The sequence below is a fragment of the Typopeltis vanoorti genome, chromosome 13 (genome assembly GCF_054136105.1).
Source record: "Typopeltis vanoorti isolate ZY-2024b chromosome 13, IOZ_Tvanoo_1.0, whole genome shotgun sequence".
In the NCBI taxonomy this organism is placed as follows: domain Eukaryota; kingdom Metazoa; phylum Arthropoda; class Arachnida; order Uropygi; family Thelyphonidae; genus Typopeltis; species Typopeltis vanoorti.
This window is the reverse complement of record NC_143561.1, coordinates 110,376,431-110,391,748: the sequence shown is the minus strand read 5'-3', so window position 1 is coordinate 110,391,748 and position 15,318 is coordinate 110,376,431. Positions and strand designations below refer to the sequence as shown.

The 15,318-nt window shown below is 33.8% G+C and overlaps 1 protein-coding gene across 3 annotated transcripts in view; it reads left to right on the top strand.

Annotated features, from left to right (window-relative positions):
• Positions 1–15,318, top strand: part of LOC150100468 (uncharacterized) — a 100,462-nt gene that overhangs the window by 17,000 nt on the left and 68,144 nt on the right. For all 3 annotated transcript variants that reach the window (XM_090403016.1, XM_090403015.1, XM_090403017.1), the window contains exon 2: positions 4,573–4,748. In XM_090403016.1, coding sequence (XP_090259142.1) covers positions 4,573–4,748 — 176 coding nt within the window. The remainder of the gene's footprint in view (positions 1–4,572; positions 4,749–15,318) is intronic.

Below are 15,318 nucleotides of genomic sequence, written 5' to 3'. Positions count from 1 at the left end.
AGATTTATATTTATCGACTGTTTTAAGGAAGTATGGATGGCCAGTGTCCATCTCTTCCTCTGGTAGAGTGTTCAAAACATCAAATGTGTTAGTGTCGGTTGGTATGCTTAGTTTGCTTTCAGTGGGTATCGAGGTATCCATTTTTTCTGTGCGAGTGTCTGGTGGTTTATCTTTGAGTGAAGTCTCCACCATAATTTTTTTGAAGATGAGTTTTCATTGAATGGGACCATTTTTGAAGTTGTCTCTGAAGTAAGGCCATAGGTCTTGTGATTAATGCGCTCAACAGAGAAGCACTTGTGATCGTAAAGTTCAGATATGGTGGAATAGACATACATGTTTGAGTTGGAGTTGCTCTTGGCACTTTTTTAGTTGTTACTTTTTCAGCATAACAGGATCGTAGAACAGGTGTAATGGTGGCTAGCTTTCGTTTTGCATCCTGATATGTTATGTTTTGTTCTGTTTTAATTTTTTGTATCTCTTTTTCATCTTTCAATTTCTGATGTGCATGAGAGTATGCTGGATGATCTCCCCGACAGTTGACACGTTTAGCTTCTTTTTCACAACAAGATTTATTTTCATGTTCTTTACTACCTCATTGGGCACAGGTAGTAGAACCATGACAGGCAGTTTGGGCATGTCCATATCTTTGACATTTAAAGCATCTCAGCAGGTTAAGGATGTACATTCTAACAGAACAGCTGAGATACCCTGCTTTTACAGATGTCGGAGGCCTAGGTGTATCAAAAGTAAGGACGATGTTCTTGGTTGAGACCAGGCAACCATCCCTGTGTATCAGGATGCACCTCACACCCGTCACTCCTTGATCTTTAAGCTCTGAACATATCTCCTCATCAGGAACCTCAAAGAGATCCCATTCTGATATCACTCCTCTACTGGAATTGAGTGTTCTGTGAGGTGTTACTGCAATTTGTATTCTACCCATTGTCATTGCTCTCGGTAGTTTCTCGGAATGTTGTTTGCACATTGTTTCCATGAGGATATCACTAGAACGCAATTTCTTGACAGTTTTGGGAGGTCCTGCCAGTTCTTCTAAACCTTTTTGGATAAAGAAGGGTGACATTTTCCCAATTGGTTTTTCACCTGTTGCATGAATGATTAAAAAGGTTGGTACATTTATGTTAGTATCCGATATCTTTTGTTTCTTACTTTTGGTTCCATATGCTGTGTCTATATTATCAGTACTTGGTTGGGACTTTGTTAGGGTCCCTGAAACATTTGAGGATGAAGAACTTATATTTAAGGAATTTTTAATTCGCCGCCTGAGCTCCCCACCCATCACGGAGCCACACATGGACGCCCACTACCCGGCAAGCAAAAACTGTGCTCAGGAGTGGAACGCCAGGGCTAATCCTGGATGCTATACCTGCAATGCAGCAGATCTAGGATCCCAGACCATGGGGTGAGAGACTTACTGCAACACCATTGACCCTTGCAGGCAAGCCCACTAGCCGATTGATCCTGGCTGGGCCATCCAGGACCACCTGTCTTGCCAAAGTAGTGCAAGACTACCAGGATCCCCTTTCTTGATGTCCACAGGTCGCACCGCACGGCAAACACGCCGTCAGGGCGTTGGATCCCAGTGATGGTGGTCTGGAAAAAGGATAGTGAAAAAGATTCAGGAGAAGTAGAGCAAAGAATATGGGAAGAAAAGCAAAGAAAAAGAGGAAGAATGAAAAGGGCTGGAACCATCACTGGGAGGTCCCCTCCACCACGAGCGGGTGCCGCACATGGAGGAGGAAGAGTGCAGAGGAATCATGTCTGAGAAGTGAGGTTAGTGGGACTTGTTATAGAAAGAGAAATGATCTAATGTATATGTTTACAAATGCTAGAAGTATTCAAAACAAGGGAAATGAAATTGCAGCATTGATAGTTCGTTCACTCAAAAATTGTTGGTATAAGTGAGACGTTGAACGAGGATGACATTCTGACAGAAATAGAGATGGAAGGATGTGTGGTCTTTTGCAAAGGCAAAGCAAAAAGGAAGGAGGAGTGTTATTGATGATGGCAGAGGAGTTGTGCCCATCTAGGGTGGAGATGCAAGGAACAAATATTGACAGTGGTTTCGAAGCAGTATGGTGTGAAGTGGAGGTGGAGGATGAAATGTTTAGTAGTGGTGTTGCTATAGGCTTGGTAATGTGGAAGGCAGTGAGAAGGAAATGTTTAGACAAATTGGTCTGGCTAATAAAAAAAAAAAAAAAGGGTGATCATTATGGGTAATTTCAATTATTTTAATATAGACCGGAATGAAGAGATGGCATCAGGAATCAAAGAGAACGAATTTCTTGAGTTTTTAAGGGATACCTTAAGCATTACATAACAGAGGCCACACTTGGATCGAGGGTCTTGGATTTGATTATCTCATCAGAAGACATTGTTGTAAATGGATCATCACATCTTCCTCCAATTGGTGAAAGTGACCATGAAGTAATCATTTGCATTGTGGCCAGCTATATCAGGACTTTTGTGAGATAGTTATCGAACTATTAGGCAGGTGATTATGGCAAACTCAGGAAGCAGCTTGCAGCGATATCATGGAATGAGGAATTGCATGTGAAGGAAATCAATGCTGCTTGGTCTGTTACTCAGGAATTATCTGGCAGAGGCAATGACTGAGTGTATTCCAGAGGTCAGGAGATTAAATAAGATAGGTGTAAAATGGCTGACTGAAGAGGTGAAGCATGCAATCTGGAAGAAAAAGGCATTGTGGAGGTGGCACATGATGAGTTGGAAATAATCAGTTACACGAGGAGTACAAAGAGCAAGCAAGGAAGGTAACTCACTTAGTAAAGTAACAAAAATGTGGTATGAGCAGCAGTTAGCAAATGATGCTAAAAGAAATCCTAGAGTTTTTTTGATGTGTGGCCAGTAGATGGAAGAAAGAATTTGGGAGGATGATGTTGGTCAGTGATAATGGGAGAATGATAAACACTGAGAAGGATATAATAGAGATGTTAAATGAGCAGTTTAATAAAGTATTCCATCCTTGTTCATTTTAAATTCCTTTCACATAGTGTTACATAGTGATCAGCATTCATTTTAGACAAATTATGGCCTCTACAACCATGTTAGAAATAATAATTTTAATTTCCTGACATTTCGACCTTCATATTAAGGTCATCATCTAGAGTATACACATATATACAGAGACAAGCTATATTACATTTCACACAGTATGCTAAAGAGACAGTGATTTGATCAACAGTTATTCCCTCCTTGTGATTGTAACAATGCAGAATTTGAGAGCAGTGGGAATGGGGGAAGAACCACTGATGGTGAGTGAGCAGGAGGTATATGAGGAATTGAGTACTCTAGCTTCTCACTATTGCTTCTTACTAATGGAGTATACAGCTTTTACAACATGTATTTTGAGAATTAACACATCTTTCTTCAGTCCACTGCTGGATGAATGCCTCTCCATGCTTCTTCCTTCAATAACCAGTTGTTGGTGTCCATTCTGTTGTTCTTTTTGTCCATCTGTTGTCAGACATGTCACTACATGTCCTGCCCAGCACCATTTGTTACCTTTTTATTACTAATGCAATGTCCATTACCTTTTGTCTGCTTCCTTATCCAAGTATTATTCTTTTTATCTAATTGGCTTAATCCCAAAATGGATCTTTCCAAGTTTCTTTGTGTTGTTTTCAGTTTCTTTAGATGTGTTTTTGGTAAATCAGACACCAGGTTTTACTACCATAGGTCATTTTTGGGAGTATATACTGGTTGTAGGTCTTTCTTTTTAGGCAGTTTGGTAAATTGCTTTTAAATATCTCTCTCTAAAAATCTTTCTATTCTGCTGTTATTCTAGATGAAATTTCATTATCAAGTTTATGGTTGGTTGTAATGCCTTGTCCTAGATATTTGTACGAACTCATTATTTAAATCTGCCTTTGATTTATTTTGATTTGTTTTTATTTTGGAGTATTTCTACTATATATTATTTTTGATTTATCCAAATTTATTTGTAGGCCCATCTCCAGACTTCATTTAATTAAATAATCATCTAGTTCTTTTGGTGATGTTGCTATTAGAATGATCTGTAATATTCAGCCCTCTTTTCTCCCAGTTCAGTTTTCTCATATCATATTCAAGGGCTGTAGCAAATAATTTCAGTATCCCCATCTGACTACTTTTTATTTCTAATTCTCTTTCTTATCTATTTAAATTTATTACTAATGAATACATATGATTAATATATTTTGTATATTTTTTTTTTTTTTTACTTTAAATGTAAATTGGAAATCACAGTAATCTCTCATCTCTCCAACCACAACAGGACAGCAACTTGCTGATTGCATAATTGAAGATATAATTACATGCTATACCACCAGTCACTAATCCACTCAGTGTCAGTTAATCAAAAGTTCACATTTAAAGGTTGGATAATTGAGAGGTCACTGTAGTATATAATGGTGTTAAAAAGGGGGGGGGAGGTTTCATTAGTTTCAGTGTTGGGAAGAAAGAAACTTATTGATTGTAAATATATGTTCCATTTATTGACATAGTATATCAGTTTGAATTTTATTTAAATAGTTTTCATTCTGTTTTTATTAGAGCCAAAGAGAAATGTAAAGCCCAGTAGAAAAGAATTACTTTTGAAATGGAAGGCCGAAAAAGAATTAAAGAAAAATATGCAAGCGGAAAAGAAAAAACCGGTTTTCAAAATGACACACATTTCATATGCAAAACCACCAGTATTTACTTCATCTCATGATCAGTCGACAAAAAAGGTTAGTTATTAATCCAAGTTTGATAGCTAAAATAACATGTAATATCGTTATATGGTAAGCCTTTTTATGTTTACTGCATCATGCTTTTCTACCAGCATTTTTTTTTTTTTTTTTTTTTTTTTGTAACAAAAGATGTGACAAGGTTCTTGCTTTAGCTATGTCACAAAACATTATAGCCATCTTCTGAAATTATCTTATGAAAGTTTTTAAATGATAGGTGTGCAATCTGAGATGCTCTTCTCATCACATAGCTAGCTATCATCACACACAACATGAATTGCGTGCATTTACCATTGTTAGTCTTTTATCAAATATTCTGTGAAACTCTTTTCAATAATTTGCTTGTTGTTTAACTAAGTGATTGCATTTGATTATTTCCCTTTCATGGTGAAGTGTACCATAACATAATGCAAAAATAGTGGTGGTTCAGTTAAATAATTGGTCAACAGTGTGTGAAATTTATACTGGACTTAAATGATTGATTTGTTAATATTCCAGTTACTAATCAAGCATACTAGTTTTGCTAACCATTGGATGGTTGCTTCTACATTAAATGTACACATGCACATACAAAATAAAGAAAATCAAATTTTTTCATATTTGTACAGTTTATAGTCTATCTATCTATCCCAATGGCTTTAACAGGCCTTTAAGGCCCACAACCTTCCAAGCATACTTGGATTTCGTAACCGAAATACGAGGATAGAATGGTCACTTCCTATGCCTCAAGGTATTCTTGGCTGTATCCCTGTGTGTTCACGGGGCCGGTTTGCCTGCTTGTGGGATGAAAAACACCAGACAAACTGGCAGAAAAAACCCTACTGCCCGCGCCCAAGACCGGCTAACTTGGCTATGGTTGAGGAAGATCCTTCAGCTCCTCACGTCTCCGACGGGAATCGAACCTAGGACACTCCTTCCCCAGGCATATGGTTGCGAAGCGCAAAGCCACTAGGCTAACCGTGCGGACACAGTTTATAGTGCAAATATGAAAAAAAAAATGAGGCACAAGTAACACACAGGAACATATATTTTCAGACCTTTTTTAAAGGATTGTTAAAAAAATTTAAATCGTGCACATATAGGCATATCCCTGCCATACAACACAATAGGTTCCATATCACTGTTGAAAGCAAATTACTGCTTTTTTTGTGATGTCTGCAGTGGTTTAATAATGTTTTTAGGCAATCATACAGTGGTGGCTCATACATAAGTACTGCGACACTGCAGCACCCCAAGGAAAAAATGAAAAAAAATTTTGTTTGTGTTTATAAATAATAACAATGCTTACAACATTATATAAATGCAATACAACATGTTAAAGGTTATAGCTTGTGTTTCGACATTGATTGAATAATTTATAATTGGAATTGTTCGAGTAACGCTTCAGATTACGAAACAAATGCAATGTGATCTAACGCAGTGTCGGAATTATCACGTTCGGCAATTGTAGCTAGATAGGCAATATTCGTTTGCACTTGTCATTGCACATTACAAGCGATTCTGACACTACTGATTTGGGCAGTGTCGCTTACAGATAAATCGTATTCATGCGTGCGTTATTTCTGTGAGATATGAAACTTTTATTATTGGTGTTTGTAGTTAGGGTGGAATATTTTTAATAAAGCAAATTTTTTAATATGTAAATTTATTTATTAATAAATTAGTTACTGATTAAGAAAAAAAGAATTTTTTTATTTTTATTTTGTATATGCAGCACCCCCACTTAAAATTTTCACCGGCCACCACTGCAATCATATATATATATGCATGCATAAATGATGTAAATAAAGCTTTAATTTACATCAGATGTGTTCTGAATAGCTTTGTTTAAAGGAACACCAACCAATTTGGCCATTAATCTACACCATTAAAAGTTTTTACATTTTATCCGTACGCTTGTTACAGATAACTGTAGTATTAACTAGTGTAGCACTTTTCATTAAGAACATTATCTTGGTTGTAATCAACTGTAAGAACAGTAGAGCAAAGTAAGCTTATTATTATTATGTGACACCTCCAGGGAGTCCAAAGACTCATCGAGGGAGAGTGTGCCAACAGAATGGAACAATTGAACCCTTCCAACTACTAACTGTGCTCAAACTTGCTTAACTTTTTGCTTGAGCCATAGCAGAGGCTCTACCAACCGACTAACTTTTGCTAGAGTTTGTTAGCCTATATCAGTTTAGTACACTACTGTCATTAAATTTAATAATTTTAATTAATTTTTATCTTAGTATGTAACATAATAGATTTATGCATCTCTCTGGAAGCAACAGCACCGTTACTTTGAATTTTATCTGCCATTATTAACAACAATAAAATAAAATAATATTTATGAACAGTTTAATTCGCAACAAAACACAGATGTCATGAGCAACAGTATCATAAACAAACAATTCACGGTAACTGCACATCACTTGAATCACAGGAGTATCATGTTGCTAAAGCCACCATATGAATATTGGTCATAACTGAAAAACATCATATGAACAGATCGTTGTGAAGCAAAGCGTTGTAAGGTAGGGTATTGCTGTGTGTATTACTGTTTTTTTGTACTAGAAGATTTTATGTTTTGTTGTACCTTATGTCAATAATTTGTGTTTATTTATTAATTTTTTTAAAGACTATTTGTCTTACGAAAAAAGAAAACAAAAATAGCTTCTTTGGTCTAGGATAAAATATCCAAATGACTTTTTATTTATTTATTATTATTATTTTTAATTACAAACCTATAGAATGTAAATAAATTTACCATAGGTGTTTGGATTGAGAAGGATATAGGAGGGGAGGAGAGAACAAAATATAGTCCCTTATTTTTATTAATTTATTAATTATTTTATTATTATTATTTGTTTGTTTGTTTTATATTGTAGTTTTTTGTTTGTAGTCATATACCAGGGGGTGTTCAACCTGTCAATCGCGGAGCGATTTTCAGTCAATCTCTTGTGTATTCCTCCTTACGTACAAATTTAATTAAAACTGAAAACATAATATTTTATTTATCAGTATTTTGTATTATTTTTAATTCGCTTTAAGTGTATTGCTATTGTTTATTTATTTTTCGTTAAAATTGTCAAATCAGTAATTTTCTTATAAGTCTGGGTAAATGAATTAATTTGGATCAGTAGAAGTCAAACAGTGAGCCGAGTGAATACGGTTATAAGCAAAGTGTAAAAACTCGATTGCAGCTTAAATATTAAATATTCCAAAGCACATTACATCGATTTTTTACTTAGGTTAAGTACCATGTGAATATTGTAAAAAAATAAACTTTATTTGTCTTGGTATAGTTTGTATTAGATGTTTTTGTAAATAACTCTTTTGAAGCTAACTGTATATACTGCTTTAACAAGAAAATGTTAGTGTTAAAAACAAAGGCAATGTTTTTGTCACCGAAGCTGTACATGGCAGCATTAGAAAGATTGTTATTGAAACTTGTATGTATGAGAAAGGCTTGCAGGCTCTAAGTGTGCCCAAACAGAGGAGAAAAGGCAAGGCAAATTTCCCGAAGCGCCTTCGCTCGTAAGTTTTTCTTTTTTGCCAAAGGATAGTAACCTTTTGCCAGAGCTGAATGAGCCCATAGGGAAGCCAAAATTTCCTGAAGAAGATCTGAGACTAAAGAATTGCCATAGAACTTTTAGTGAAAGACTTTTGACTGAATGTGAGATTCAGAGCCTTTGTAAATTCAAAACTTTTATATAATTCCTGTTATAGTTGATACAAGAAAGACTTTTAAGATATGTTTAATAGTGTTAAGAAATGTCCATAAGAGAATCAATTGGCATGTTAGAGGTTGATATCAAATGTGTAAAGATAACTTAACACAGATTTAGGTAACCTCTTTAAGTAAGCTTAGAAATTAATAAGTAAAAATTTTTAAACTGAGAGTAGGTAACCTTATGTGTTAAAGAAAGTATTTCATGTTGAAGAAAGAAGGTTCTAATTTTTGCTAAAGAGTTTTTATAGATGGATAGAGAAAGCAATCTCCCTAAAGTTAAAATTTCATAGTAATGTAAATAATTGTCATTTGACTTTCTTGTTAAAAGAGTGCTGCCTGTTTGTTTATTTACAACTGCACTGTTTCTAAAATAAATTGGACTTGTTGAGTTGGGAATCTAAGTGAGTTGGCCAAAGCGTGAAATTAAGAAAAAGAATAGACCATGACTGTTTGTTTTAATGTAGGAATTTGTGTTGGAGAAAGAGAGAGAGAAATCTACCAGCCGTATATTTGAGTTCTTTTTGCTAATTGAACACATTAGTGGCACAGTCTCATTTTAAATAAATTTTCTAATATCTTACGCAGGGCCACCGAGAGGGGCTGACATCTGAGACTTTTGTCATGGTCCTGGCATCGAAAAGGGCCCGGGAAATAATTGTATTTAGTGGATACAATTATTTCACATCTTTAAAAAACATTCAGAATTTATTTTCACCAATATTTTTCAAACAATGAATCAAGAAATTTCTGACTCGTACATTAATTTAATAAATAAAATTCAAAAGACTTAACATTGTTGTGTCTTGAATAAACTAAGAAATGCTTTAACATGTATTATTCAGGACACAACTTTAACTTAGGCAGAGAATGTGGAATGTTGGCAATAGAATAAAAAGATAACTTCATGAATACAAATCAATTTAAGAACAAGGAATTGTATAAAATTCTATAAAATGTTTGCAAGATATAATCTGTAATGCATGTGGGCAAGATATAGACATCAATGTAAGCTGTTAAATCTACTTAAGAGCCCCATTTCATGTACTAAAGTAGCAAAGCCTGTGAGCCAGAGTTCAAGGGTCACTGTTAACCATCCTGTGTTACGCATACAAAAAGAGGGAAGGTAGTTACTGGAAAGAGAAACTAAAGTGCTTTCCAAGAAGAGCAAAACAAGTGCACGTGCGATGAAATAGAGGGAGCTGAATTGAGTGACAAAATCCACATGACCGCATTAGCAGGCATCGTGATGGCTGAGAAGAGACAGAAAACAAAGAGGCCATGCAAACCTCATGCATGGCTTTTTTTGGGTTCCTGGTTCCTGACCTTTCTCAGACATAGGTCCAGTCCGCTCCGGAGAAGTTCCTGGCTGGCCATGGAAGGCATTGGTTCATCTGTCGCAGCGTTTGGAATGGGCCAAGCTATTTCCTTGGACTAGGATAGCTGTGCATTGTTGTGCGACAGAGGAACCAAGCAGATGCCGTCCGTTTCAGGCGATGTTCCCGTGCCATATCCTTTCTTTCCTGTTGGGATTCCATTTGTATGGCTGATCGAAAGTAATCAAATAGTAAGCTGAGCGAGGAGGCCTTGATGACCAGACAAGGCAAGAAGAAAGACATAGCATCCAATCAGGAACGGTAAAGTAGACTTTTGTTTTTGTGAATTCCAGTCATAAAAGAATGTGATCCCCTAAGAGAATTTGTAAGAATTATCTAAAATTTGACTCTCAGGCCCTTTTAATTAAGAATTGTCTGCCCAACAAGGACAGGTTTATCTTTGTATGAGCTAATAGTAATGTGTAAAGTAATTCCACGTGTGTGTAGAAGGAATGGCAGTTGCCTAAGAAATAATGTTAAATTGCTCATAGTAGTGGTCTAAACAAGTTAATTTGTGTGTTTAGTAGGATTAGTATTGAACCTATGACTTTACTTGAGAATATTTCAGATATTATTTTAGTAATGCTTACTTGTATAATTTCTCAAGTTTATTAAAATGTTTCCTTTAAGTACCTGCCTGACCCGTTTTTTATCTTATGAATTCAAACAGCCGCTCATAAAACATTGACGAACTTAGCCAGATGAACCCACGTGTATGAATAAATAAAGCGAGCCATGACAGTATGAAAGAGAATAGTGAACAGAGATATAAAGTTTATTTTAGTCTAATCATCATGTATCATTCTGAGAGAGCCATCCTGGGTAAGAGTCCCATCTATCCTAGGTATTAGCTGGCGCAGTTATAATATAAATTTTGTTAATGCTTATTGGGTGAACTCTATCAGAATGTTGTGTGATTAAACTATAGGGAGGCTAATAGGACTGCTTATTAATAAGGGGAAAAGAATTTAGTAGAGAATAATACAGAGCATATAAGGAAAGAAAGTAAATGAAATAAACCTAAAATAAAATAAGAATAAATAATAAAAGAGAGAAAGATAGTTAAATATAACAACATCTCTGAACGATGAAATCTATCACATAAAAAAGATTTATAACGTCACCTTTAAAGATGTTATACCAGGACTAGATTTATTAAATAGCATTTATAAATTTCAACTTCATGGTGTTTTTTCTGAAATATGTACTTCAATCAGAATTTTTTACAATACCAGTAACGGTTGCCGAAGATGAAAGAGCGTTTAGTAAACTTTCAGCAATAAAGAGCTTCAGTAATTCATCAATGCTCCAGGAAAGATTAAACGGCCTAGATTTGCTATTAATAGAACATGACCTGGCAATGAAAATTGATTATGACGAAGTGATTAAAGATTTTGCTAAATTTATAAAAATTTTAAATTTAAAGGCAGGACTTTCTGGACAACAAAATATGATTTCAAAAGTAATAAATAAACCAATATCAGTCACCATTCCATCTTTGAAAGTGTGTCATTTATTAGCAAAAGCAAAAAAAGCCTTTTACTGAAGGAGAGTTAATAAAATAATCGTTTCTTGTGCCGCAGTAGAATCTTTATTTTCTGATTTTAAAAATAAAAATGAAATCATTTTGAATATTAAAGATTTACAACTTTCCAGAACAACGGTTATGAGAGGAGTTGAAATTTTAAGTGCCGATCTGAATACTCAGTTAATGTCACGCATTCACCAGTGTGTTGCGTTTTCTTTACAATTTGATGAATCAAATGACTTCACTGATATCGCTAGTTAATGGTATTTCAAGATTATTCAAGTAAAGGAGAACTTTTGAAAATTATACCATTATTGGGAAGGACTATGGTCCTTCCCAATCATTTGATGAATTCGTGAAACAACACAAACTTTCACTTTTTAAACTTGTGTTTATTACTACTGATTGTGCTCCTGCAATGATAGGTAATAAATCAGGCTTCATTTCATTATATAAAAACGATGACAAATATCCAGATTTTTTAACGTACCACTATATTATTCACCAACAAGTACTGTGTAGTAAAAGATTAAACACAAAAGATGTTTTGGATATTTCATTTAAAATTGTAAATTCTGTTCGAGGAAAAGCCCTGTTATTTAAATTACAGGCAGATGATGCTAGGGAACTTCTGTTGTACAATAGTGTTCGCTGGCTCAGCAGAAGTCAATTTTCAGAAAGATTTCTTGTATTAATTAAAGATATATAAATATTTCTTGATGAAAAAGGAGATATTTATCCAGAATTGAGTGATAAAAGATGGTTGTTGCACTTATCATTTTTAGTAGATTTCTGAACGAAATTAAGCAATTTAAATTTAGAGTTACAAGGTAGAGATAAAAATTTAATTGACATGTTAAGTTCAATAAATACTTTCCAACAATACTTACTTTAATTAAAGAAAAATATAAATGATTGCGAATTTAGACATCTCCCATATTTATTAAAATTTTTTGAACAAAATCAACAAATGCTTCGCTATGATTTAAAAGAATTTATTAGTGAAATAGAATTAGTTGAGGAAGAAATAAATTCAACATTTAAAGATTTTAATAAAACTGAAATGATTGTATCTTTTATCAATAATCCATTTCAAGAAAACTTGAACATCACAGAAATTTCAAATAAAATTAGTGGGCTGTTTGATATAAACCAAACTGAAGTAGAACTTGAGATAATAAACATTCAGAATAGTTTACATTTAAAATCAATAAACAAAGAAGTCATTTGGAAGTATGCACATGAAATATTCCCAATATTGACTGATATTGCGCGAAAAATTCTGTCGTGTTTTGGATCGACATAGTTGTCAGAATCTGCTTTTTTAAATATGACCATCATAAAAAATCAATTAAGATACCAAATTACAAATGATCATTTGGATGATTGTCTGCAATTGGCCACTCCTTCATATCAACTTGACTATGAAAATATTGCGAGGTCCAAACAATGCCAAATTTCACATTAACTTTTTTTTTTTAATCAACCAGCATTTCCTGTAACTTGTGATTTGTAATCAGTTTGTTGTTTTTTCTAACTTTTGTTTTCCAAAATAGAGAAATAAATATTTTATTCCAATATATTTGTATTTTTTTGTTGTATTAAAAGTGATAAATAAATTTTTAAATACACAAAGAAAGTTTTTAGTTCTGTATTTTTTTTTTTAGTAGTTTATTTGTGCGTAATCAGATATCAGGTTGGGGGAACGTGATGTATATAAGAGAGTAGATCGCCGAATAACGTTTTATAGAAAAATAGCTCGCGTAGTAAAAAAGGTTGAACACCACTGTTATAGGTTATCTGTGGATGTCAAATGTTTTGGCTACTTTTGCATTATACTCTCGAAACTTCAAATCCCTGTGTATTTGTCATCTCCAAATTGTTATTGTCATCAATTTCCAGTTCATTTCCAGCAGTGTAACAGATTATTTTTTATCACCTTGATTTACCAGATTAAACTTGCAGCCATTATCTTTTCTCATTGTATTAATTATCATTTTTCTACTTTATCATTATTAACTCTTTGCACTTAGTTTTGTACCATCAACAGACCAATTGATATTCTCTCACAGAAATCATAGCCTACATCAGTGGTGTTCAACCTTTTTTTACTACGCGAGTTACTTTTCTCTAAAAGTTATTCAGCGATCTGCTCTCTTATATAGATCACGTTCCCCCAACCTGATAACTGATTACGCACAAATAAACAATTAAAAAAAATACACAACTAAAAACTTTATGTTTTTAAAAATTTATTTATCACTTCTAATTATTTTAATACAACAAAAAAAAACAAACAAATATATTGGAATAAAATATTTATTTCTCTATTTTTGAAAACCAAAGTTAAAAAAAACAACAGATTGATTACAAACTCACAAGTTACAGGAAATGCTGGTTGATTAAAAAAAAAAAAAAAAGTTAATGTGAAATTTGCCATTGTTTGGACCTCGCAATATTTTATGGTGAAGTTGATATGAAGAAATGGCCAATCGCAGACAATCATCCAAATCATCATTTGTGATTTGGTTTCTTAATTGAATTTTTTATGAAGGTCATATTTGAAAAAGCGGATTCGGACAACTTTCGATCTGAAACACGAGAATTTTTCGAGCAGTATCAGTCAATATTGGGAATATTTCATGTGCATACTTCCAAATGACTTCCTTGTTTATTGATTTTAAATGTAAACTATTCTGAATGTTTATTATCTCATGTTCTACTTCAGTTTGGTTTATATAATTTTGATTTATATTTGGTTTATAAGTTTTCTTGAAATGGATTATTGATAAAAGATACAATCATTTCAGTTTTATTAAAATCTTTAAATGTTGAATTTATTGAATTTATTTCTTCCTCAACTAATTCTATTTCACTAATAAATTCTTTTAAATCATAGCGAAGCATTTGTTGATTTTGTTCAAAAAATTTTAATAAATATGGGAGATGTCTAAATTCGCAATCATTTATATTTTTCTTTAATTAAAGTAAGTATTGTTGGAAAGTTTTTATTGAACTTGACATGTTAATTAAATTTTTTTCTCTACCTTGTAACTCTACATTTAAATTGCTTAATTTTGTACAGAAATCTACTAAAAATAAGTCTAACAACCATGTTTTATCACTCAAATGGATAAATATCTCCTTTTTTATCAAGAAAAATTTTTATATCGTTAATTAATACAAGAAATCCTTCTAAAAATTGACTTGTGCTTAGCCAGCGAACATTATTGTACAACAGAAGTTCCCTATCATCATCTGCCTGTAATTTAAATAATTGCCGTTGCAGGTCTTTTCCTCAAACAGAATTTACAATTTTAAATGTAATATCCAAAACATCTTTTGTATTTAATCTTTTACTACACTGTACTTGTTGGTGAATAATACAGTAGTATGTTAAAAAAAAAACTGGATATTTGTCATTGTTTTTATATAATGAAATGAAGCCTGATTTATTACCTATCATTGCAGGAGCACCATCAGTAGTAATAAACACAAGTTTAAAAAGCGAAAGTTTGTGTTGTTTCAGAAATTCATTGAATGCCGAAAAAATGTCTATTCCCCTAGTCCTTCCCAATAATGGTATAATTTTCGGAAGTTCTTTTTTACTTCAATAATCTTGAAATACCATGCGAATAAATACCATTAACTGAACACTGAGTGAAATAGTTTGATTCATCAAATTGTAATGAAAACACAACACACTGGTGAATGTCTGACGTTAACCTGGCCTGGGAAATCCCCGCCCTCTGGCAATTGGAACTCTTCCTTTCGGTAATTTGAAACCTTGTCTGCTGCCTAGAAGTAGTCTCGATCCGAGAAGCTCCTTTCTGGAAGCGGTAAACTCCTCTCTCAAGAAACGTGGATCCGGGCAGTCTCTCTGACGGCAACTCTGGACCGGGCAGCCTCCTCTCTGACAGCAATTCTGGAACCGGGACCACTTCTGCTTGC